General features: G+C 50.3%; 2 protein-coding genes across 7 annotated transcripts in view; one reads left to right on the top strand and one right to left on the bottom strand.

Annotated features, from left to right (window-relative positions):
- Positions 1 to 17215, top strand: part of POLG (DNA polymerase gamma, catalytic subunit) — an 862381-nt gene extending 845166 nt beyond the window's left edge. For all 4 annotated transcript variants that reach the window (XM_085644442.1, XM_085644444.1, XM_085644443.1 and 1 more), the window contains one exon: positions 16856 to 17215. In XM_085644442.1, coding sequence (XP_085500568.1) covers positions 16856 to 16920 — 65 coding nt within the window. In that variant the 3' untranslated portion in view covers positions 16921 to 17215. The remainder of the gene's footprint in view (positions 1 to 16855) is intronic.
- Positions 15711 to 22404, bottom strand: part of FANCI (FA complementation group I) — a 556119-nt gene continuing 549425 nt past the window's right edge. For 2 of the 3 annotated variants that reach the window (XM_085644438.1, XM_085644439.1), the window contains exons 37-38: positions 17958 to 18095; positions 17250 to 17500 (exon numbers count right to left, since the gene is read on the bottom strand). In XM_085644438.1, the coding sequence (XP_085500564.1) occupies positions 17438 to 17500; positions 17958 to 18095 (201 nt within the window). In that variant the 3' untranslated portion in view covers positions 17250 to 17437. Of the gene's footprint in view, positions 17501 to 17957; positions 18096 to 22404 lie in introns of all 3 variants that reach the window. The other variant, XM_085644440.1, reaches the window with a different exon arrangement.

Genomic DNA, 22404 nt, shown 5'->3' with positions numbered 1-22404 from the left:
ACCAGGGTGATGCCCTGATGTTCCACCCATGTCCAGAGGCGCAGAGCCTCCTGACAAAGGGTCCACGACCCCACCCCGCCCTGTTTGTTGCAATTCCACATGGCGGTGGTGTTGTCCGTGAAAACCTGCACCTCACTTCCTCGAACAGAGGGAAGGAATGCCTTCAGTGCAAGCCGGATCGCCCGCAGCTCCAATAGGTTGATATGGAGCCGGGACTCCGCCGGAGACCAGAGGCCTCTGATCTCCGCCTCTCCCATGTGGCCCCCCATCCCAGGAGGGACACATCCGTCACCACTACATGTACCGGTTGGGGTAGGGAGAGGCATCTGCCACTGACCCAATCGGGGTCCGTGAGCCACCACTGCAACTGTCTTGCAGTTCCCTCTGAGATCAAGACGTGGTCGGACAGGTTGCTCCGATGCTGGGCCCACTGGAATTTCAGGTCTCACTGCAGAGCCCGCATCCGCCACCTGGTTTGATGTACCATCAGGATGCAGGAGGCATCAGACCCAGTAGCCGCAGTACCAGCCTGACCGAAACCCGGGATAAAGGCTGAAAGATCCGAATCAGAGCCTGAATATCCCGAACCCGCTGTTCCGGAGGATAGACCCGGAACTGCGCCGAGTCCAGAACCGCTCCGATGAAAAGGAGCTTCTGAGAGGGACTCAGATGCGACTTCGGCTCGTTGATGGAGAACCCCAGCAAATGCAGGAGGTCGGCCGTAGTCTGGAGGTGGGTGACGACTGCCTGGGGCGAGCACGCCTTCAACAGCCAGTCGTCGAGATACGGGAAGACTGGAACCCCTAATCTGCGCAGGTGAGCTGCGACCACCGCCATCACTTTTGTGAACACCCGAGGGGCACTGGTGAGGCTGAAGGGGAGCACGGTAAACTGAAAGTGCTCGTGGCCAACCGTGAACCGCCGGTGGGCCGGCAGGACGGGGATGTGGAAATAAGCGTCCTGCAAGTCCATCGCTACCATCCAGTCTCTAGGGTCTAGGGCAGCCAGAACCTGAGCTAAGGTGAGCATCTTGAACTTCTCCTTCCGGAGGAAGGCGTTGACGCTCCTGAGGTCCAAGATAGGGCGTAGGCCCCCTTTGCCCTTCTTGGGAACCAGACAGTAGTGGGAATAACAACCCCGACCTACTTCTGGGCCAGGAATGCGCTCGATGGCCCCCTTGGCCAAGAGGGCCGTAACTTCCTCCTGCAGAAGTTGCAAGTGATCCCCCGACATGCGGTGGTACTGCGGTGGCATGGCTGGAGGGGTCGCCTCGAAGGGGAGGGAGTAGCCCCTTCAGACGATTTGCAGCACCCACCTGTCCGATGTCATGGTACGCTAGTGGAGCAGGTGATGGCGAACTCTGCCTCCCACTGGCGTGGAATGGGCTTTAAAGCACGGACTAGGAGGGCTTTGAGGCGGATGCTGCTGGGGCAGATGTGGGCTGACCGGCTCTCTGTCCCCCTGCTCCGCCTCTGCGGAATCCACATCCGCGACCGCGTGTAGGCTGGTTCTGCGGCCTGTGGCTAGACGGACGTGTGGTGGCGCCCCTACCTTGGCCACGAAAGGGGCAAAAAGCGGAAGTTTGCGGGCGCGGGGCTGTGAGGCCCAAGGACTTGGCTGTAGTCCTGGAGTCCTTAAAGTGCTCCAGCGCACTATCCGCTTTGTCAACAATGCATAAGCTCCAGGAGAGAGGTGGGTCTCACCAGAGGGGACGTCCCACAACAGTAGGAAGAGCGGACGAAGTGAGAAGCCTACAGTATGACCCATAGGACAATTCCCCAAAGGGACAGAAGACAACCATCCTAAGAAGACTCCGCAGGAGCCTTCGAAACTTCCCATGCCAGGAAGAGCAGCTATGTAATAGCCAACGAATACCCCACATAGGGTATGTCGCATCCCCATAAAAAGTAAGAGACTCCTCTTGAGACGAGCTCGTAGACAGAGAACTCAAAAAGAAATGCAAAAACAGCTGGCTAGCTGTACCAAATAAGGGCAAAAACAGCTGATTAGCCCTACAGTCCATACAGGAAATAACGTCATGACGCTAAAGACGGATACCAGAAAAGCAGTGACAATACTGCAAACGAAATTAAAAGTCCACAATGAGGACTATAAACCATGGAAGTCATGGGAACCCAGACATGAGGCGTGAACCGCTGAGTCAGCGTGACTGTCAATAAGACTGACCCCTCTCAAAGGGCAGATTCCCTACAATGCTCCTGAACCATCGTGCAACCAGGCATGGCGACGCAGAGCAACCGACTTGGCTATAGCCCGACCCACAGAGTCAGTAGTGTCCATGGCCATTTCCCAGCCATCATGAAGTAACCAAACCAGGTCAGCTTGAGGGCCCTCTGGAAGAGATGGAAGGACCGACCGAGTCCCAAAGGGCAAAAGTAGCTTGCGCAAACACGCAAGACTTGTTCAGGGACCGAAGGTCCGAGCTAGTGGACGCAAAGACATGGCGGCCACACGACTCAAACCAGTGAGACTCCCTAGAGGGAGGAAGCAGCGGAGGAGGGAAGGAGGGTAGCGAGACTGAAGCTGCCTGGACTACCAACGCTTGACCCTTAGGATGGAGAGACAAACAGACCGGATCCTCTGGAGCCGGGCGATGACGAAGTGCAATAGCACGATCCACAGGGTCCCCCGATGAGGGCCTCGTCCAAGCCCCAAGAAGAACAAGTTACTTACCTTCGGTAACGATGTATCTGTAAGAAACATTAGTTAGTTAGATTCCTCACCTTAGAATATCCCCAGGCGTCAGACTGGATCCGGAAGATTTTTCGTCAGCAATACCCCTTGCGCGTCGCTAGGCGTCGTCTGCGGCTCCGCGTCCGTCGTCAGCGTCGTGCGCCGGGATGACGTCGTCGGAGTACTTAGACGCCGCCCTCGCGCGCTGACGTCAGTTCTTGTACATAGCCTTCCGCGCCAGGAACGCAGAGCCATGCAAAGACCGACACTGGTGCCAAAAATAAAATCTAGGGGCCTGAAAGGACAACCTTAACCCTAGATGTCAGTTCGCAGAACGGGGAGGATGGGAGGGTCGGTGAGGAATCTAACTAACTAATGTTTCTTACAGATACATCGTTACCGAAGGTAAGTAACTTGTTCATCTGAAAGAAACACGTTAGTTAGATTCCTCACCTTAGAATAGATACCCAAGCAATACCATCCCCCGGTGGTGGGTCTGCGAACCAAGATCACACCAGAAAGTCCTGGAGGACAGAACGGCCAAAGAAGCCATCCCTCCGGACTTGGCTGTCAAGGCAATAATGCCTGGCAAACGTGTGTAGCGAAGCCCACGTCGCCGCCTGACAGATGTCCTGCAAAGGGACTCCCCGTCCCAAGGCAGTAGTAGCCGCCGTGGCCCGAGTAGAATGGGCGCGCAGCCCAACAGGAGGGTCCTTTTTAGCCAAGGAATAGCAAATTTTTATACACAAAACGACCCACCGAGAGATGGTCCGTTTGTGCACAGCTTTCCCCTTCTTAGCGCCCACGTACCCAACAAAAAGCTGGTCGTCCACCCGGAACTGTTTTGTGCGGTCCAGATAAAAGGAGAGCGCACGTTTTGGGTCCAGACGGTGGAGCCTCTCTTCCTCTTTGGAAGGATGCGGAGGCGGAAAGAAGGTGGGCAAGGTGACAGACTGCCCAAGGTGAAATGGAGTCACCACTTTAGGAAGAAAGGAGGGACGAGGCCGAAGGACAACCTTGTCCGGATGAACAGATAGAAAAGGAGGCTTTGAAGATAAAGCCTGGAGCTCACTCACCCGTCTAGCCGAGGTGATGGCTACCAGAAAAGCAGTCTTAAGAGTCAGAAGACGAAGAGGACAATTGTGAAGAGGCTCGAAGGGAGCGCACATCAGGAATGTCAATACCAGATTCAAGTCCCACTGAGGCATTACAAAAGGGACAGGAGGGAACGTGTGTGTAATGCCTTTGAGAAAGCGTGTAACCACAGGGGACTTGAAAAGAGAAGGCTGATCAGGAAGCCGCAAGAAGGCGGAGATGGCAGCAAGATAACCTTTCAGGGTGCCCAGGGCAGAGCCCTGCCGGGCCAGAGAAAGAAGGAAGAGGAGAACCTCAGAAAGAGGGGCGGAAAGGGGATCCACAGCCTTTGCTGTGCACCATGCCACAAATTTGTTCCACCGGCAGGCGTATACCGACTTTGTGGAGGGACGCCTGGCTGCCAGAATGATATCACAGACTTCAGGAGGCAAGTCAAATGGCATCAACTGCCGCCGCTCAATCTCCACGCATGGAGGTGGAGGCTGGACAGGTTCGGGTGGAGGACCGTCCCCTGCTGCTGCGACAGAAGATCCTCCCGAAGGGGCAGACGTATCGGGGGATCGGTCAACAGACTGAGTAGCTCGGGATACCAGTATCTTCGTGCCCAATCCGGAGCCACCAAGATGACTTGGGCCCGGTCGTGCCTGATCTTCTTCAGCACTCTGGGCAGAAGTGGTATAGGCGGAAAGGCGTACAACAGACCGCAACTCCACTCGCGACGAAAAGCGTCGCCGAGCGAGTGCCGCCTTGGAAATTCCAACGCGCAGAACTGCTGACATTGCGCGTTCTCTTCGGTGGCGAATAGATCTAACCAAGGCTCTCCCCACTGCTGAAAGAGACCTTGCGCCACTTCGGAGTTCAGACGCCATTCGTGATCCATCATGCACCGGCGGCTGAGTTCGTCTGCTCTGGCGTTCAGAGAGCCCGCCAGATGTTGAACCACTAGGGTGACGCCCTGGTGTTCCAGCCACGTCCAGAGGCGCAGAGCCTCCTGACAAAGGGTCCACGACCCCACCCCGCCCTGTTTGTTGCAATACCACATGGCGGTGGTGTTGTCCGTGAACACCTGCACGACACTTCCCCTGACAGAGGGAAGGAAGGCTTTCAGTGCAAGCCGGATCGCTCTCAACTCCAACAGGTTGATGTGGAGACGAGACTCCGCCGGAGACCAGAGGCCTCTGACCTCCGCCTCTCCCATATGGCCACCCCAACCCAGGAGGGACGCATCCGTCACTACGACATGCTCCGGTTGGGGAAGGGAGAGGCTCTTGCCCTTGACCCACTCGCGGTCCGTGAGCCACCACTGCAACTGCTGTGCAGTGCCCTCCGAGATCAAGACATGGTCGGACAGGTTGCCGTGATGCTGGGCCCACTGAAACTTCAGGTCCCACTGCAGAGCCCGCATGCGCCGCCTGGCGTGATGCACTAGTAGGATGCAGGAGGCCATCAGCCCCAACACTAGCCTGACCGAAACCCGGGATAGAGGCCGAAAGATGGGAATCAGGGCCTGTATAGCCCGGACCCGCTGTTCCGGTGGATGGACCCGGAACTGCGCCAAATCGAGAACCGCTCCGATGAAGAGGAGCTTCTGAGAGGGACTCAGGTGTGACTTCGGCACGTTGATGGAAAACCCCAGCAAATGCAGGAGATCCGCCGTAGTCTGGAGGTGGGAGACGACTGCCTGGGGCGAGCCCGCCTTCAACAACCAGTCGTCGAGATAGGGGAAGACTGAAACCCCTGATCTGCGCAGATGAGCTGCGACCACCGCCAACACTTTCGTGAACACCCGAGGGGCACTGGTGAGGCCGAAGGGGAGCACGGTAAACTGAAAGTGCTCTTGGCCCACCGTGAACCGCAGGTAACGCCGGTGGGCCGGCAGGACGGGGATATGAAAATATGCGTCCTGCAAGTCCAACGCTACCATCCAGTCTCCAGGGTCTAGGGCAGCTAAAACCTGAGCCAACGTTAGCATCTGGAACCTTTCCTTTCGGAGGAAGGCATTGACGTTCCGGAGGTCCAAGATAGGGCGTAGGCCCCCCTTGCCCTTCTTGGGAACCAGAAAGTAGTGGGAATAACAACCACGACCTACTTCTGGACTCGGAACGCGCTCGACGGCCCCCTTGGCCAAGAGAGCCGAAACTTCCTCGCGGAGAAGATTCAAATGATCCCCCGAGATACGGTGGTGCTGCGGTGGCATGGCTGGAGGGGTCGTCTCGAAGGGGAGGGAGTAGCCCCTTCGGACGATTTGCAGCACCCACCTGTCCGATGTTATGGACCGCCAGTGGAGCAGGTGATGGCGAACTCTGCCGCCCACTGGCGTGGTATGGGCCTGAAAGCTCGGACTAGGAGGGCTTTGAGGCGGATGCTGCCGGGGTGGAAGTGGGCTGACCACGTCGGCCTCCATTTCCGCCACGGCGGAAGCCACGTCCGCGCGCAGGTTGGTTCTGCGGCTGGTGGCTTTGCGGACGTGAGGAGGCGCCCCTTCCTTGGCCACGAAAGGGGCGAAAAGCGGAGGTGTGCGCCCGCGGAGCCGAGAGGCCCAAGGACTTGGCCGTAGCCCGGGAGTCCTTAAAGCGGTTCAGCGCACTGTCCGCCTTCTCACCAAACAGGCGAGTGCCATCAAAGGGCATGTCCATGAGGGTGGTCTGGACATCCCCGGAAAATGACGTGGACCGCATCCAGGCGTGGCGGCGGAGCGCCAGCGTGGTTGAAATCGCCCGACCCAGCGAGTCCGTGGTGTCAAGCCCACATCGTATGGCATCCCTCCCATCGGCCAAAGCCTGGTTAAGACGCGTCCGGACCTCCTCCGGACACAGGGGCAGCACGTCCTCCACCGTATCCCACACGGAATGGGAATAACGGTCCAAGAGACAGGCGGTATTTAAGGACCGCAGGCCCAAACTAAGGGACGAGAACAGTTTCTTGCCAAACTGCTCGAGTCTCTTGGAATCCCGGTCCGGCGGAGCGGTCGGGAAGGAGGATTGGGAGGTAGAGGCCTGGATAACCAGACTCTCGGGGGTGGGGTGTTGGGACATGAAACTGGGGTCGCCCGGAGCAGGGCGGTGGCGCCTGGCAACGTTCCTATCCACAGGAGGAACTGTGGAGGGCTTGGACCAGGTGCCCTGCAGAACGTCAGTGAGGGCCTCGTTGAACGGCAGCAGAGGCTCAGTGGAGCTTGCTGAGGTTTGAAGCACCTCAGTGAGGATGTTAGTCCTCACAGCCACGGCAGGCAACTCGAGCCCAAGGGCCTCGGCCGCCTTGCGCAGCACCACAGAAAATGCTGCACCCTCCTCCGAAGCCACGGTCGGAGGAGAAGTGAATCCAGTGTCTGGCGAGGTGTCCAGCCCACTGGCCTCCCCCAGTTCATCTGCCCAGTCCTGAGAAAGCTGTGACTGAACAGCCATAGGGTCCTCGAACCCCTCCCAGTCGCCCCCTTCTTCCGATTCCTGATAAACAGGAGGAATGATCGGAACCGGACTGTAGAGATGGTAGGACTCAAGCGGCGTCGGATGCGGCGTCGGTCGACGCCGCTGCGGCGCCGGGTCCGGATGAGGGCTAAACTGGGGCGGTGTAGGCGTCGACGGCGCCGGAGGTGTAGGCGTGTGCGCCGGCGGCGCCGGTGACGGCGTCGGTGGTTCAGGCGTCGGCGCCGGTGGAGGAGTGACTAGGTCAACCGGCGTCGACTGGGGCCCAGGCATGGGCCCCGCGGGGACCTGCGGCGTCGAGACCGGAGTCGTCGACGGCGCCGGGGCCGGAGCCGCCGGCAGGCAAGATCGCCCAGTCGAGTCCGCGGGGCCCGAAGGCGCGCCAGCGGGCGTCGACGGCGGGGCCAGGCTCCTCATGGCCGAGAGGAAGGCACTGATCTCCGCCGGCGCCGCGTCAGTCCCAGGGACCGGAAGGTATGGGGGCGGACGCGGCACCTGCGGCTCCGCCGGAGCCGCGGGGGTTGAACCACCCTGACCCTCGGCCGAGTCGCGCGACCGGCGAGGGGAGTCCGAAGAGCGGTGTAGCCTCTTGGACTTCTTTGAGCGTTTGGACTTACCCGACGACTTGGAGCCGGACGATCGATGGCGTCGGCTAGGGCTCCGCGAGCGATCCTTGGACCTCCTCCTGGACCGGGATCGCGCACGACGCGGAGCCGAGTGGCGAAGCTCGAGAAGCTTGCGGGACCGCTCCCGCCTAGCCTTCGAAGTCAGGGCCTGGCAGTCGTTGCACGACTCCGCGTCGTGGTCGGGGCCTAAGCAGTAGAGGCACCGGCGGTGGTGATCGGTCACCGACATCAGTCGATGGCAATCCTCGCAAGCCTTGAACCCAGGCATCCTACCGGCACCAGATGTCGACAGACAAGGATCAAAAATGATCAAAAAAGATTTAGTCAAAAAAGACTAAAAGGGGTAGCTCTCCCGGATCTGCGCTTACTGGCGCGGAAAAAAGAAGAACTGACGTCAGCGCGCGAGGGCGGCGTCTAAGTACTCCGACGACGTCATCCCGGCGCACGACGCCGACGACGGACGCGGAGCCGCAGACGACGCCTAGCGACGCGCAAGGGGTATTGCTGACGAAAAATCTTCCGGATCCAGTCTGACGCCTGGGGATATTCTAAGGTGAGGAATCTAACTAACGTGTTTCTTTCAGATGAGTGTCATATAATTACCCGCAAAACGGCAGCAAGGGCTCCACCTCCACAGCGCCCTGGTGGAGTAGATCCAAGAATGGTCCAAAAGGCAGAGAGACTGAGAGAGGCTGCATCTGTAAGATGTCTGCAGCCTTGCGAGCAGCCCTCGCAATCGTCGCACTAGCCTCCGTGGCCATTCTAGGTGGCGACAATAAGCCATCTGTAGGGGACGGTTGTAGGCTAACCCGTCCACCCAACGGTAGAGGCTCCAACGCCCGAGGACAACCAGAGGCCTGCTAATCGCCCCATGGGCACCTGCTCCGAGGAGCATCGAACAACCCTGGTGGTGGGGAACCTTCAGAGACCTCATCCTCTTCCACCAACAGATGAATAGAATTGGACGGCACCGGGTCGACCGATGTCGACGACCACCGAAGACTCGTCGGGCCGGTGTTGACTCTACCTCCACCAAGACGGGGAACAGCATTGACTCGGAGTCGAGCTCCGTGCTGCAGTCGCATCCGGCGTCGGTGCATAGAGCTCACAGGACTGTGCAGAGATGCCACAGAAAGGCCCGACGTCTGACGGGGAAGCCCCTCCAGGCCATGCCCTGACGCTGCAGCGACTCCGGAACTGGAGTTACGGTTCACAATCGGCGCCGAGGGCGGACCCGCCGGCAAAGACCTGACCTGAGTCCATACCCCTTCTGTGGGGCCGGAAGGTGTGCCAGGGAGAGGGGGTGACCCAAAGATGGCCAGTAAACCCCGAGAATAGGCTTCCATCTGGGTCCTAGTCGCCCCAGCACCTGGAAATGTGGGGGGGGGGCGGCAACTCATGAGGACCCGTGACCGACGAAGACCAAGAGCAGCGGGCCTCGATGTCATGTCTATGTGAGGTCGACGACCAATGTGACTTCTTCTTGTGCTTACCTGCGTCAGACGAGCGACTTCCGCAAGAACGTCTCCGTGACCTGTCCCGAACAGGAGCCTTAGCTCGAGATGGAGACCAGCAGCGCATGGAATCCCAACGGCACACCGTAGCGGACAACAACTTCATCCGACATTCCCTTCAGTTTCAAATGCTGGCAGGCATCACACTCCTCAGAGTCGTGGCGCTCTCCCAAGCACCACATGCAGATCTCGTGTGGATCCGTCGCCAACATCTGTCGCGTACAAGTGTTACACGACTTGAAGCCTGAAAGTATCGCACACTGTTCTTGGACGCCAAAAGGCGTCGAAAAGGCCTGAAACAAAAACAGGCCAGAGAAACCGCTTCCCCTAGATCCGCTTTGAGATGCGGAAAAGAAGAAAACTGTTGTGTGCGCACCGGGAGGGCCTTGTATGGCTCCATTGATGTCATATCCGTGGGCGAAGTCAGGACGGAGCCATGCGACGCCGTCCCCCGGCGCGCAGAGGTACTACTAAAAATTCTCTGGATCCAGACTGACGCCTGGGAACATTCTAAATTTAAGGAATCTGTGGCTAGATGTCTCTATCAGATGCACTTGTCTACGTGGGTAGCACGCTACACCATGTAGGGTGGGTGGTTGGAAGAATGTTGTCTTTAGCTTGGTCCTATTTGGGAAGTGTTTTCATGTCATGCATGTTGACCACTGAAGTCATGCTATTGGACACAACGCATAGCAGTGTGAATGATGAAGTGTGAGAGACAGGTGAACAGTTTATGGTTTTCAGTAAGCTGGCAGCTTTGAACAGGTCTGCAGGTCCCTTTATGGTATTTCTTATGTTCCTAGTCCACTGAGGTGGTTACTGCACTATCAATTCTGAGATATCTAGTTTAAAGTTTATGGTCCTGAGCAGGCATAGGTTGGAGGTAGACATGGATCGGAGATCTAATGGGATGGACTATGTTACTATCATCCTATATCTTATTGTCATTGTGAGATGTCAAAAGCGGTCCTACAGCAACTGGAATTATGCGGCAGGGGAGGGCCAAATTATGCGACAAGAAAAGGCACAGTATGCAGCACATTTATCACTTTGCAGCTGCAACTCAGCCTGGGCTCTGCGATCTCGTCTACACAGCCTTCAGTGCGCTGGAATCATGAAGAGTCCGTCAACCCCATGTCCCCAGAATGCGCCTGCCACTCTGTTAAAGCGGAGCAGATTTTTGTATAACACTGCTGCCAGAAATAGAATTCGTATTCCTGGTTGTGATCATTATTATCGTTAATTTGGTTGTTGGTTTATTTGTTTGAAGATAACAATTCCATAGACAAATTACTGTATTGCTCATAACTGTGCAAGCAACTCGTTCTTACGAGTAATGAGCCTGCGTATACTCACAAGATATTTTATTAACAATACCAGTGATATTTTTACCATAATCCCTGTAAATGTACTTGTGCGTATTTATACTTGATGTGATGAATGCAGTGTTTAATAAAAATAAGTTTTAAAATAAAGCCTGTGCCAAGTGCAAGTCTATGCACCCCAAAGCGATTTGCGAGTGGGCAATGAAGCTCGTGGCAGAAGAAAACTCCAAGCCGTTTCCACGGATGGTCATTTTTGCGCTCAAAAGCGTATTGGGTACATCAAAGAAGCTCAAGAAAAAGAAGTCAAGGTATTCTTCAATTTCACCCTTCAAACAATGTGCTTCTAGTTCCTGTTCTTGCACTCCACCTGCAGAGTATAAGTGTATTGTAGTAAAGTAGCGATGTGAAGGAAAAAGATAGACATAGATATGACTGGTAAACCAGGAAACACCAGTGAAACTAAACGCCTGTTCGCCAATGTGGTGTGAAACCCAGAAACCGACTAGAATACTTTATAACCCAAAACAAATAAAGTGAAACAAAAACGTAAATTTTATCTCCACAGAGAAGCAAACAAATACCGAAATCAATCTGCGGACAGTTCCTGATGAAATGTTGTCTCGAAGACGGCGTTCACAAATGGACCTTAAAAATCTACATGATAAAAAAACTAACATATGCATAACCACTTAAGCCGGTCCTAAGGGCATATGAGGATTAAGCACAGAGATTAAACTCAAAACTTGCCTCTGAATCTGGGAACAGCGAGCTTGTCTGGATTCAGTCTCTGAGTGTTTGTCTTCAGTCTTGATTGAGTGAATACAATAAATGCTTAACACACTCTCTGGACAAGCCTAACAGCTTGCCCACACTACCACAAAGAGAGTGGTTAGTACTTACCTAGTTTAGCCTCTGCTATACCTCTGGGGACTTTCTGGACTCTGCACACTATACATCACTTTGGTGTAGTATATGCAGAGCCAGCTTCCTACAGGGGAAGTATCAACACTCACCTGGACAAGTGGAATAAAGATCACAAGAGACAAATGGGTGCTCAATATTGCGCAGAATGGTTACTTGATCAGATTCAAGTCCCTACCCCAACAGTTCCACCTCAGAGAACGTCTGCCCATCAACACCATTTACTTCAGACGGAGGTAAATATTTTGCTACAAAAAGAGGCCATTGAGACAGTTCCTTTGCCGCAACAACAGCAGGGAATTTACTCCAGTACTTCCTGGTATTTAAGAAGCGTCCAACCCGGAAGTAAAGACCCATACTAGATTTAAGACTCTTGAACAAGTTCATCTACAAGGAGAGGTTTTGGATGCTGGCACTGCACCTAATCTTCCCCTAGCTCCATCAAGGGGACTGGATGTGAGCTATCGACCATCAGGACTCATATTTTCATGTACCGATTTACAACAAACATTGGAAATTCTTACAGTTCCAGGTTGCGTCAGAGCAATTCCAGTAAACGGTCCTCTCTTTTGGGCTCAAATCAGCGCCTTACACCTTCTCGAAATTTATTGTGGTGGTAGCAGCTTTTCTACGCAAACAGAAGATCTTTATCTATCCATATCTGGACGACTGATTGCTGAAAAGCTCGTCACCTTCTCTACCACTGAAATACCTTCAATGCTGCATTCCAGTGCTAGGCAGTTTAGGCCCCCAGGTCAGCTACAGAAAGTATATTCTCAACCCAACTCAAAGGATTCACTACCTGGGTGCTACTCTGGATACCACAAATGCAACCGTGTGTCCTTTGGAGGAGAGGTTAGCCTCAATAATCAGCAAGTGTCAGACTCTCCTCCCCACACAGCACCCCACGGCCTGACAGGTATCCTCCCTTCTGGGCTCCATGGCATCCTACATCTTCATTGTCCCCAATGCCAGACTGCAAATGCGACCCCCTCCAGCAAGCATTAGAGGATCAGTGGTCACAGATCTCGGACCACTGGGAAGACACAGTGACTGCCTCAGATGGCCAAAGATTCACTCCAATAGTGGATGAAGCATTCTCACTTGAAGGGAGTCCCTTTCCCCTCCGGGCCTTCCCAACCAGACACTCATCACAAATGCATCCCTTCAGGGTAGGGGAGTCCACATGGGCCCTCTCCAAATTCAGGGATTGTGGTCAGCAACAGAGGAGGAGTATCACATCAATATGTTGGAACTGAGAGCTGTACATCTAGTGCTCATGGCATTCTTCCCTTCCATTTAGGCACGCTCCCAGTTAGTTCAGATAGACAACGCCACGACCATCTATTACCTGAACAAAGAGGGACGAACCAGGTCAAGACCCTTTACGCAAGAGGCCCAAACCATATGGATATGGCTACTGACGAGAAAGTTGACCATATCTGCAATACATCTCCTAAGCACTCTCAATGTACATGCAGACTCCCTAAGTCGCAACTTCGTCGAAGCTCACAACTTGGTGTTAAATGACAAGGTCGCACAGGACATCTTCCAACGATGGGGAGTTCCAGACATCGATCTGTTGCAAACGCAACATGCTGCGTCTTTGCATCCAGGTTTACACAACTAGGCTCCAGAGGGAATGCGCTTTTGATCTACTGCTCAGAGACATTACTCTATGATTTTCCTTCTTTTCTGCTCATTTCAACAAGCTCTACAGAGCCAAGACCAGGATGATCCTGATCGCACTAAAGTGGCCTCGCCAGTGGTGGTATCCGGACCTTCTTCACCTACCCGAAACTCCACACCGGAGGTTGCTGTGCCCTCCAGACCTGCAATCCAAATTCGGAAGACGGGTATTCCATCCCAACCTTCCATCTCTGAGATTGACAGCATGGCTCCTCAGGTCCTCCTATATGGACATCTAGGTCTCCCTCAAGACTGTATGGACATTCTGAAAGAGTCAAGGAGGCCATCTACGAGGAGGTCATACACTTTCAAATGGAAGCAGCTCTACATATGGCGAACCACCAATGTCCATGATTCCATTCTAGGGCAGGAACAGGTTATTCTTTCCTACCTATTGTATTTGGCTAAATCAGGCCTTCAGTTTACCTCTATAAAAGGTTCATTTGGTGGCCATTACAGCATACAGAAAATCACCCACACGTTTCCTTTTTTCAGATGCCTGTGGTTAAAGATTTTCTTGTAGGGTTAAAGAAAGTCTATCCCCTGATTAGGTCTCCCTCTTCTCCCTGAGAGCTTAATGTGGTCCTTTCTAAATTGTTGGGTCCCCCCCCCCATCGAACCCATACATAAAGCATCCCTGCAGCATTTTATGTGGAAGAGCGCTTTCTTAGTGGCAATTACCTCTGTTCGCAGAGTTACCGAGATACAAGCTCTGTGTTGTAAAGAACCTCATCTCATTTTCCATGCCAACACGGTGGCCCTTAGAACCCACCGTGGTTTCTTGTCTAAGGTAGTTTCTTATCTTCATATTAATCAGGCTATTATACTTCCTACATTTTACCAAACCCTTCAAACCCTCCTGAGAGGGCGTTACATTCGCTAGGCCTCATGAGGGTTCTGAAATTCTACCCAGACAAAACCAAGGGTTTAAGGAAATCAGACCGTTTGTTTGTAAACTATGGTCCCATGCACACTGGTTTTCCATCATGTAAACAAACCCTCTCTAGATGGGTAGTCTTGTGCATTACCTTGTCTTACCAGCTAGCTAACAAACAACTCCCTGGTAAACCAAAGGCTTATTTCACTAGGAGGAAGGCCTCTACTACGGCCCTACTCAAAAACGTTCCCATTGCAGCGATATGTGAATCTGCCACATGGCGATCAGTACACACATTTGCTTGCCACTTTTGTTTAAACTCTGACACTTTGGCGGATACTCAGTTTGGGCTAGCCTCTTTAAGGAACCTGTTCGGATAAATTGTCCTTTGAGTGTTTTTAACTATTCTGGTATTCGTCCGCAGGATTCTATTCAGTGCTTCTGACTTTTGATGAGTATCTCCTGGAAGAGAAGGATAAGTTACTTACCTGTAAATCCTAGTTCTTTTCCAGGGGTATACTCATCAAAGTCATAAATAACCCACCCGCCTCCCTGGACGGATACCTTTGGTATAGTAGAACTCTGCCTTCTTATTATCTCTACACATGATGATATGCTGTTAAAAAAAAAGACCTAACCTAACTGTCACAAGTGGGGCATGATGGGAGCTTGGAGGTCTTACAGGCATGGCGCCAGTTTTTATTCTATTGTGGTTTCCTCTATGCAGCCTATGGGCTAACTGTCTGTTACTTTGCCTTTTCCTTGAAAATAAAGGTTATGTTAAAACAGCAAAGGGGGGCATGTTTTATGTTACAGAAATGGTGACTAGATTTATTTTAAATGAAAATTCAATGCAATTTTAGCCTGTTGGATGGTTTAGGCTGCATGTTTATATAAATATATATATATATATATGTATGTTTGAAGGTACTACGTACTCAGTTTTTTTTTAACATACATACATACATACATACATATATATATAGTATGTATTTTGTAAATGCTCCAAGGTCCCCGCATGTGGGCGGGACTATTCAGTGCTATCACTTTGATGAACAGGATTACAGGTAAGTAACGCATCCTTTTCTGTCTTCTAGCAGCTACTCAGTGTACCAAGTCTTCTTGCCTTATTCATGCATACATTCTCACTCATTTCGAAATTCCAATATTTTGTGTTATTAAAAAGTCTTTCACCAAAGGCAAAATCTACTTTTAAGAAATACTGATTCCACGTTTGCCAGAGTGCTTCAGAAGGGACAGCAACTCATTTTCTTTTTTAAGTTCAGAGGCGTGCCTCTGTCACACGTGGACGGGACTGCGCTCAGGTCTAAATCTCAATCCTTCATGACGTAGTCTACAACATGTGGTTCCTGAATTAACAAAGATTTAAATTTACTAACTTGCATGCTAGTCTTTTCATTGAACTTTAGTCAGTTGTAATTTTGTAACAGAGAAAAAGTAAATCACACTCTTATTGTGGGCGGTGCGGCCCCCTTTTTGTCATGGCTCCCATGGTTTTACTTATCAGAAAAAGTGTCAAGACAAATGATTTAACATACTTTATGTACATCGATAATTATTGCGAAAATATATTGCAATTAACAGTCTACATACAAAACTTTAATGAAAGTTATTAACCACAATCACCTATATCAGAGTCAGTCAGATTTGAAAATACAGTAAAGTGCCAGAGCTGAAATTGGGGACTTATGAGAATTGTATCACTGAGACGAGAATTCTACGTTTGAGTACCCATACCGCTATGCCACCAGTACATATTACACTTTTATTATTTATTTAAAATAACATTTAGTTAAAAAAAAATATCATGTGAGATAAGATATTAGAGTCGGGGGGGACAGACCGTCACCATCATCTGAAAGTATATGCAAACCATATGTAACGTACAGTGTCACATTCGGAGATGCCGTGGATGGTCCTCTGTATTGTACATTTTTTCAGGAACCGTGGTGTGCAAGGCACCAACGTACTATGGTAGTTTCAATCAAATACGTGTGTCTACTGTGGGTTTTATTAATACAAAATTATGGCAGGGATTCCAATAGTTGCTGCTTTTCTTCTTAAAACAGTTTGTCTATTAAGTACACAACAAATAAAGCCCTGCAAGATAGCAAAGAAGCGGCGGCGGCCTGGATTGACAATGGTTTGGAATCATAAAATATTGATTCCCTTGCGAAAATAGTAACTGACTTTATTTTGGCATAGGTAATTTTTAATTTATTTGTAACCATAGTTAATGCTTTTATTGTATTCTTTTGCAATTTTTGGAAATGTACGAACCTAAAAGGATGTTGTTTTCTGCAAAAGAAGTTTTTAAAGAAAAAAATATACGTTTATGTTGAAGCTCTAAATAACGATTTGTCACTATGAGCCACGCAGGTAAAAACATGTAAATGTAATAAAGACCTTAACTAGAAATTGTTGCAGAGGAGATTCTCTCAGCAGTGAGAAAGTACCTTTTGTATTCTTTATATTTTTTGTTCTATAAAATGTAGCCATACCATAATTCACAATCAATGAGCAAATCAATAATTTGAACCATGTTTTTCTTGTGAAAGATTGTAGTTCTACCAGCCACACAAATGAATTGCTATGTCTCCGGAGAAGTTCAGTTATTAAAATTAACACAAGCATCCAAGTACTTAATGTTCTTCGTTTTTTTCTCCAGGTGAAGCTTTGGACATCTATCAAATTATTGAATTAACCAATGGCTCGCTAGTAAAAGGAAAGTAAATACGATTGACAGTTATGAGTGCGTTGTATGCACTACTTACTCCCGTGGAGTCAATACTTCCGAGGTTCCTGTTTGGAAGGACACAATTTCAGTTCTTGAATAGATTTGAAGACAGCCTCAGTGTCGGAAGAGCCTGAGTCATGAAGCTTTCTGAGGGGCGGAGATTTATTTTCAGTTTATAGCATGGGATGACAAATATTCCGTATTTTGTTTAGATATTTACTTACCGTCCTGTACATTTGAAAACTTTAAAATGCACCAAGGTATCAATAAACAATATTTTGTTACCCTAAATCCAGCAGTAAGCATTTTATTTTAGTGTAAATGTGTTCCTGCTGCTACTTTTTTGTCCGTTTCATCTTGAAAAAAGTCAATATCTGCCAATATAAATACATGTGAAATTTAGCAAAACATATGAAGACTTTCCAGAGTTCTGCGTTTCATTAGCAAAAACTGTAGGAGTTAGTGCTAAAGAGAGACCAAGGAGTAGCTGTGGTTTACATTTAGGAAGCAAGTTCATTTCTTTCTTCTTTTCTTTTTTGGTTCTTGGCTCACCACTGGGTCCTCTGTTGCAGCAGTCTAAGTAAAAAAATTAAAATGTCAACAAAAATAGCTACACCGCCCAAAAAAAAAAAAGCTTGAATAGGAAAATATTTAAAAAAATACTGGATGACGGGTGTATGTCTTGTACCTCGAAACAAGAAATATGATTGGTGAACGAATAGCTTAGCTTTGAACACTTGTGTGAATGGTAAATTGCCTTGTGACATCCAAATACATAACCTAAATATGTTCCTGAATAGTTTAATACTGTACGAGGATTTTCTATGTACAGGTTAATTGTATACGGATTATTCTATTTTTCAAAGCATACCAAAAAATAGATATTTGTACTGCTAACTGCACTCCGCTTAAAAGTGGAAAGCAAGGTTTAATCCTGGAAATAGGCATTTAGAAATGTTACTAAGGGTAGTCCGAACACTAACTTGTAAAAAAGGCTCGTTAAAAATTCTGTCATGAATTATAGTAGTAATACCGTGACCATTCTGACCTCGTCATTGTCTCCATTTTCAGTATCTTCCGCGTCTTTTTCTTTCATAACAGCATCCAGCGATGCTGCGTTTATCCTAAAATCGCGTGATGTACTTAGCTTCATGTACTGCATTAAGTTCACCTTTTGTACAAAACAAAGAAAAAACTATTTACAGAGAGATGAACTTACATTCCTCAATAAAAAGAGCATATTGCTGAAAAAGGTTGAATGGACATTTAGTAGTAACAATGGTAAATGTATATTTTGTAATGCTAGATGTAGAGATGACAAGATGGACTCCAATTATGAAATGTTAAAGAGCCGTAAAGGGAACAGTCAACATCTGTCAGTAGCACTTTGTATCTCATAGACTAGATACAAAAAGACAGAAAGTGGAGAACAACAAATTACTTACCTTACATATCGCACTTTATGGCAGATTCCTCACCTCAGATTATTCCGGAAGCACCAAACTGGATCCATAAACATGTTTCAGCATTGCATTCACCTGCTGCTAGGTGGAGCTGTGCGCCTCCGTACTACCCTAGAAGTGATGGAGCGGAGCCGCATATAAATTCCACCCCTGCACAATGTCAGTTTCCTATTTCGCTTTCAGCACCCTCAGATGCAGAGCGTGAATAGTTGTTCGTACCAGTGTGCTAAACTCTAACGTGGGACCTTTTAATATGTTAAAAAAAAAAAGCCTCTACAAAAGATAGGGGGTGGGAGGACAGCGAGTAATCTGCAGTTAGAGTATCCACTAGAAAGAGTGTTACCACACTCCGGATGTGTATGTGAATACCTATTTTTGTATGGTCACCCTAAAGTTTTTTTTGACTGATGCTACTGGTTTTTCAACTCTGGAGAAGGGTCTTGCCATCTTGGGCAGAATGGTGCATCCTGGGATAGCCATATGCCACACTTCACAGGAAGTAGTCACCAGGTGGGAGGGAACCTGGTAGCTCATTGGTCACCTACAGTATTCTGCTCTGAGGGCACTTTCCAAGCATATAAAGAGCACCCCTGACACCCAGACTTCGGATCTCAACCGACTTGGAAGGAAGACCCTGCTGCACAAAGGGATTAGTAAAGAAAGGCTGCACTGACTAGGACTGCAACTGGTGGCTAGCAAAGAGAGGGAATGTGCCTGTCGTGCTCAGGGAGAAACTGTCTCCAAATCACAATCAAGCCAAATGAACTCCAAGGGCCAGCCAACAGACCTGTTCGTAGCATAGGGACAGAACAGCTGAAGAAGCCTGCTGGGACAGGTTGATAGCACAAAGTCTTCAGGTCGCAACCATAACTAGCGCACAGCACCGAGGACCAAGACCGGTGCACAGAGTTGCACCTGAGTTTGCTAAGCCTGGGAGTTCTGTCTGAGAGTTGCTGGGATCGGTGCACAGAGTTTGCTAAGCCTGGGAGTTCTGTCTGAGAGTTGCTGGGATCCTCAGAAAGCGAGTTATCAACTTCGGAAGTATTGGCCTGTGACCGCGACAACAGACAATTGGACTTCAGCGAGACTGGAGAAGACTTAATGGGATGTCAGCCATGCAACCGGAACCCCCTCACCATCTTCGTGAACTGAGCAGTCCCTGCAGGAAGACCCCATTGACCGTGTCTGGAACTGAAGGACTGCTGCTTCTGCGAAGGTAACTACTCTTGAGGACCTTATTGATTCCCCAGACTATTTCTCTGCTGGTCGCCCAAAGTACTTCTAACTGACCACCTCGACACTTGCCAAAGATTCTCTCAAAAAAATGTGTAGAATTTACAAAGGATTGAGTACAGTTGAGAGAAACTACTCTGATTTATTGCTTGTAAACTTTAGATCTCTGGAACCCTTCAGTGGATATTTTTCATTCTACAAGCTAAATTCTTCTAAAATACAACCTATTTTTTTATAAATTGGTGTTGGATTTCTTGAGTGTTATGTCAATTTCTTCTTCAACTGTTTAAATGCTTAACACGTGTTCCTCTTTGTAAGCCTTGCTGCTTAGTGCCACAGCTATCCATGGTTGAGCTGAGGGTGTTCCAGGCAAAACCTACCAGACCTAAAGGGGGTTGTAAGTGTGAGGTGAGATAGCACAACCACACCGTATAATACACCCAGTTTCTCACATAATAGATACTTCTAAAAGCAGATTTCTCGCATCGTAATAGATGCCAAAAGCAGATCCCTCTCAAGGTGAAATGTCTGTGGAGAAGACCCAGACCAAAAGGGCCTACAGGACCAAGAACAAAAGTGTCCTTCCCACTGGACTTAGCTACCAAGGTAGAAATGGTTTGATAATCTCTGACACCAACGTTACAGCCAGGCATGTGTCGAGCAAAGGCACTCAGCGAACATAAGTTAGTTATAGATGCCTTACCTTAGAATGACCCCCCGGAGTCAGACTGGATCCGGAGAATTTTTTTCTTAGTAGTACACCTGTGCATCGGTGGGTGTCGTCTCCGCGTCCGTGTTGTGGTCGCCGGGATGATGTTGCGGTGCCTACTTTTACGCCGCCCCTATGCATTGACGTCAGTTCTAACACGACTTTCCACGCCAGAAGTGCAGAGCCATGAAAGATACTGACCACTAGTGCGCCACAACTAAGGCCCTGTAAGGAAGTCCCTATCCCTAGAACTAGACAATGGGTGTGGTGGTTGGGAATCTATAACCAACTTATGTCTCTTACCGAAGGTAAGTAACTTGTTCATCTGAAAGAGACAGTTATAAATTCCTTACCTCAGAATAGATACCCCAGCAATACCAACCCTGTAGGATTGATTGCAAACTAAGTTCACACCATAAAGTCTTGGAGGACAGAACAGGCTAAATAGCCAGTTGCACAAGTTACTTACCTTCGGTAACAATATATGTAACGCATATGCCACCTGGCATGATTGATCAGCAGGATGAAGGAGGCCATGAGGCCCAACAGCCTCAGGGTCATTCTGACCGAAACCCGGGACAGGGCTGAAAGATCGGAATCATAGCTCGAATGTCCTGGATTCACTGTTCGGGAGGATAGACCTGAAACTGCGTTGTGTCCAGAACCGCTCTGATGAAGAGGAGCTTCTGAAAGGGAATCAGGTGCGACTTCGGCACATTGATGAAGAACCCCAACGGATGCAGGAGGTCGGCCGCAGTCTGGAAGTGGAAAACTACTGCCTGGGGCGAGCCCACCTTCAACAGCCAGTTGTCGAGGTAGGGGAAGACTGAAACCCCTGATCTGCGCAGATGAGCTGTGGCCATCACTTTCGTGAACACCCGAGGGGCGCTGGTAAGGCCAAAGGGGAGCACGGTAAACTGAAAGTGCTCGTGGCCTACCGTGAATCGCAGTTAACGCCGGTGGGCCGGCAGGACGGGGATGTGAAAATAAGCGTCCTGCAAGTCCAACGCCACCATCCAGTCTTGCGGGTTGAGGGCAGACAAGACCTGAGCAAGCGTCAACATCTTGAACGTCTCCTTCAGCTATTGATGTCCCTGAGGTAAAAGATAGGACACAGGCCCTTGTCCTTCTTGGGAACCAGAAAGTAGTGGGAGTAACAACCACAACCTACTTCTGGGACAGGAACGCGCTCAATGGCTCCCTTGGCCAAGAGAGCTGTACCTTCCTTCTGGAGAAGGGCCAGATGATCCTCCGACATGCGGTGGTAACGAGGCGGCATGGCTGGAGGGGTAGTCTCGAAGGACTATCTGCAAAATCCACATGTCCGAAATGATGGTGCACCAGTGGGGAGGTGATGGCGAATCCTGCCACCCACTGGCGTTTGATGGGCCTGAAAGGTCGGACTAGGAGGGTTTGGAGGCTGCTGCAGGGGGGAGGGATTGGTTGGTGGACTGGCCCGCTCGCTGGCCCCCTGAGCCGATGCTGGTTCCCACGTCCAGGGCCGCGCGAAGGTTGGGTAACTTGCTGCGGCCTGTGACCCTGGATGAGATGTAGCGTGGCACCCTTTCCGTAGCAACGAAAGGGGCGAAAAGCAGACTGCGCCGGATGGGAGGAGAGGCCCAAGGACTTGGCCGTAGCCTGTGAGTCCTTGAAGCGGTCTAGGGCATTGTCTGCCAAAAAGGCGATGGCCATCAAAGGGCATGTCCATTAGGGTAGCTTGGACATCTCAGGAAAAACCAGTCAACCTCAGCCAGGCGTAGTGTCGAAGGGCTACCGAAGTTGAAATCGCCCTGCCTAGCTAGTTGGCAGTGTCCAGTCCACATCGTGTGGTACACTTGGCTGCATCTCTCCCCACAGAGAGGACGGCCCGGGCCTCCTCCGGGCACTGGGGCAGCACCTGCGCTACCGTATCACACACAGAGTGGGTGTAATGGCCCAACAGACATGCGATGTTTACCAACTGCAGTCCAAAGCTGGAGGAAGAAAACCTCTTTTTCGCAAGATGGTCCAGCTTTTTGGATTCCCTATCAGGTGGTGCAGTAGGGAATGCACCTTTGGACGGTGAGGCTTGGACC

This window comes from Triturus cristatus, chromosome 3_1 (genome assembly GCF_964204655.1).
Source record: "Triturus cristatus chromosome 3_1, aTriCri1.1, whole genome shotgun sequence".
NCBI lineage: Eukaryota > Metazoa > Chordata > Amphibia > Caudata > Salamandridae > Triturus > Triturus cristatus.
Note: the sequence above shows the minus strand (reverse complement) of the source record. Positions and strands in the feature narration are given on the sequence as shown.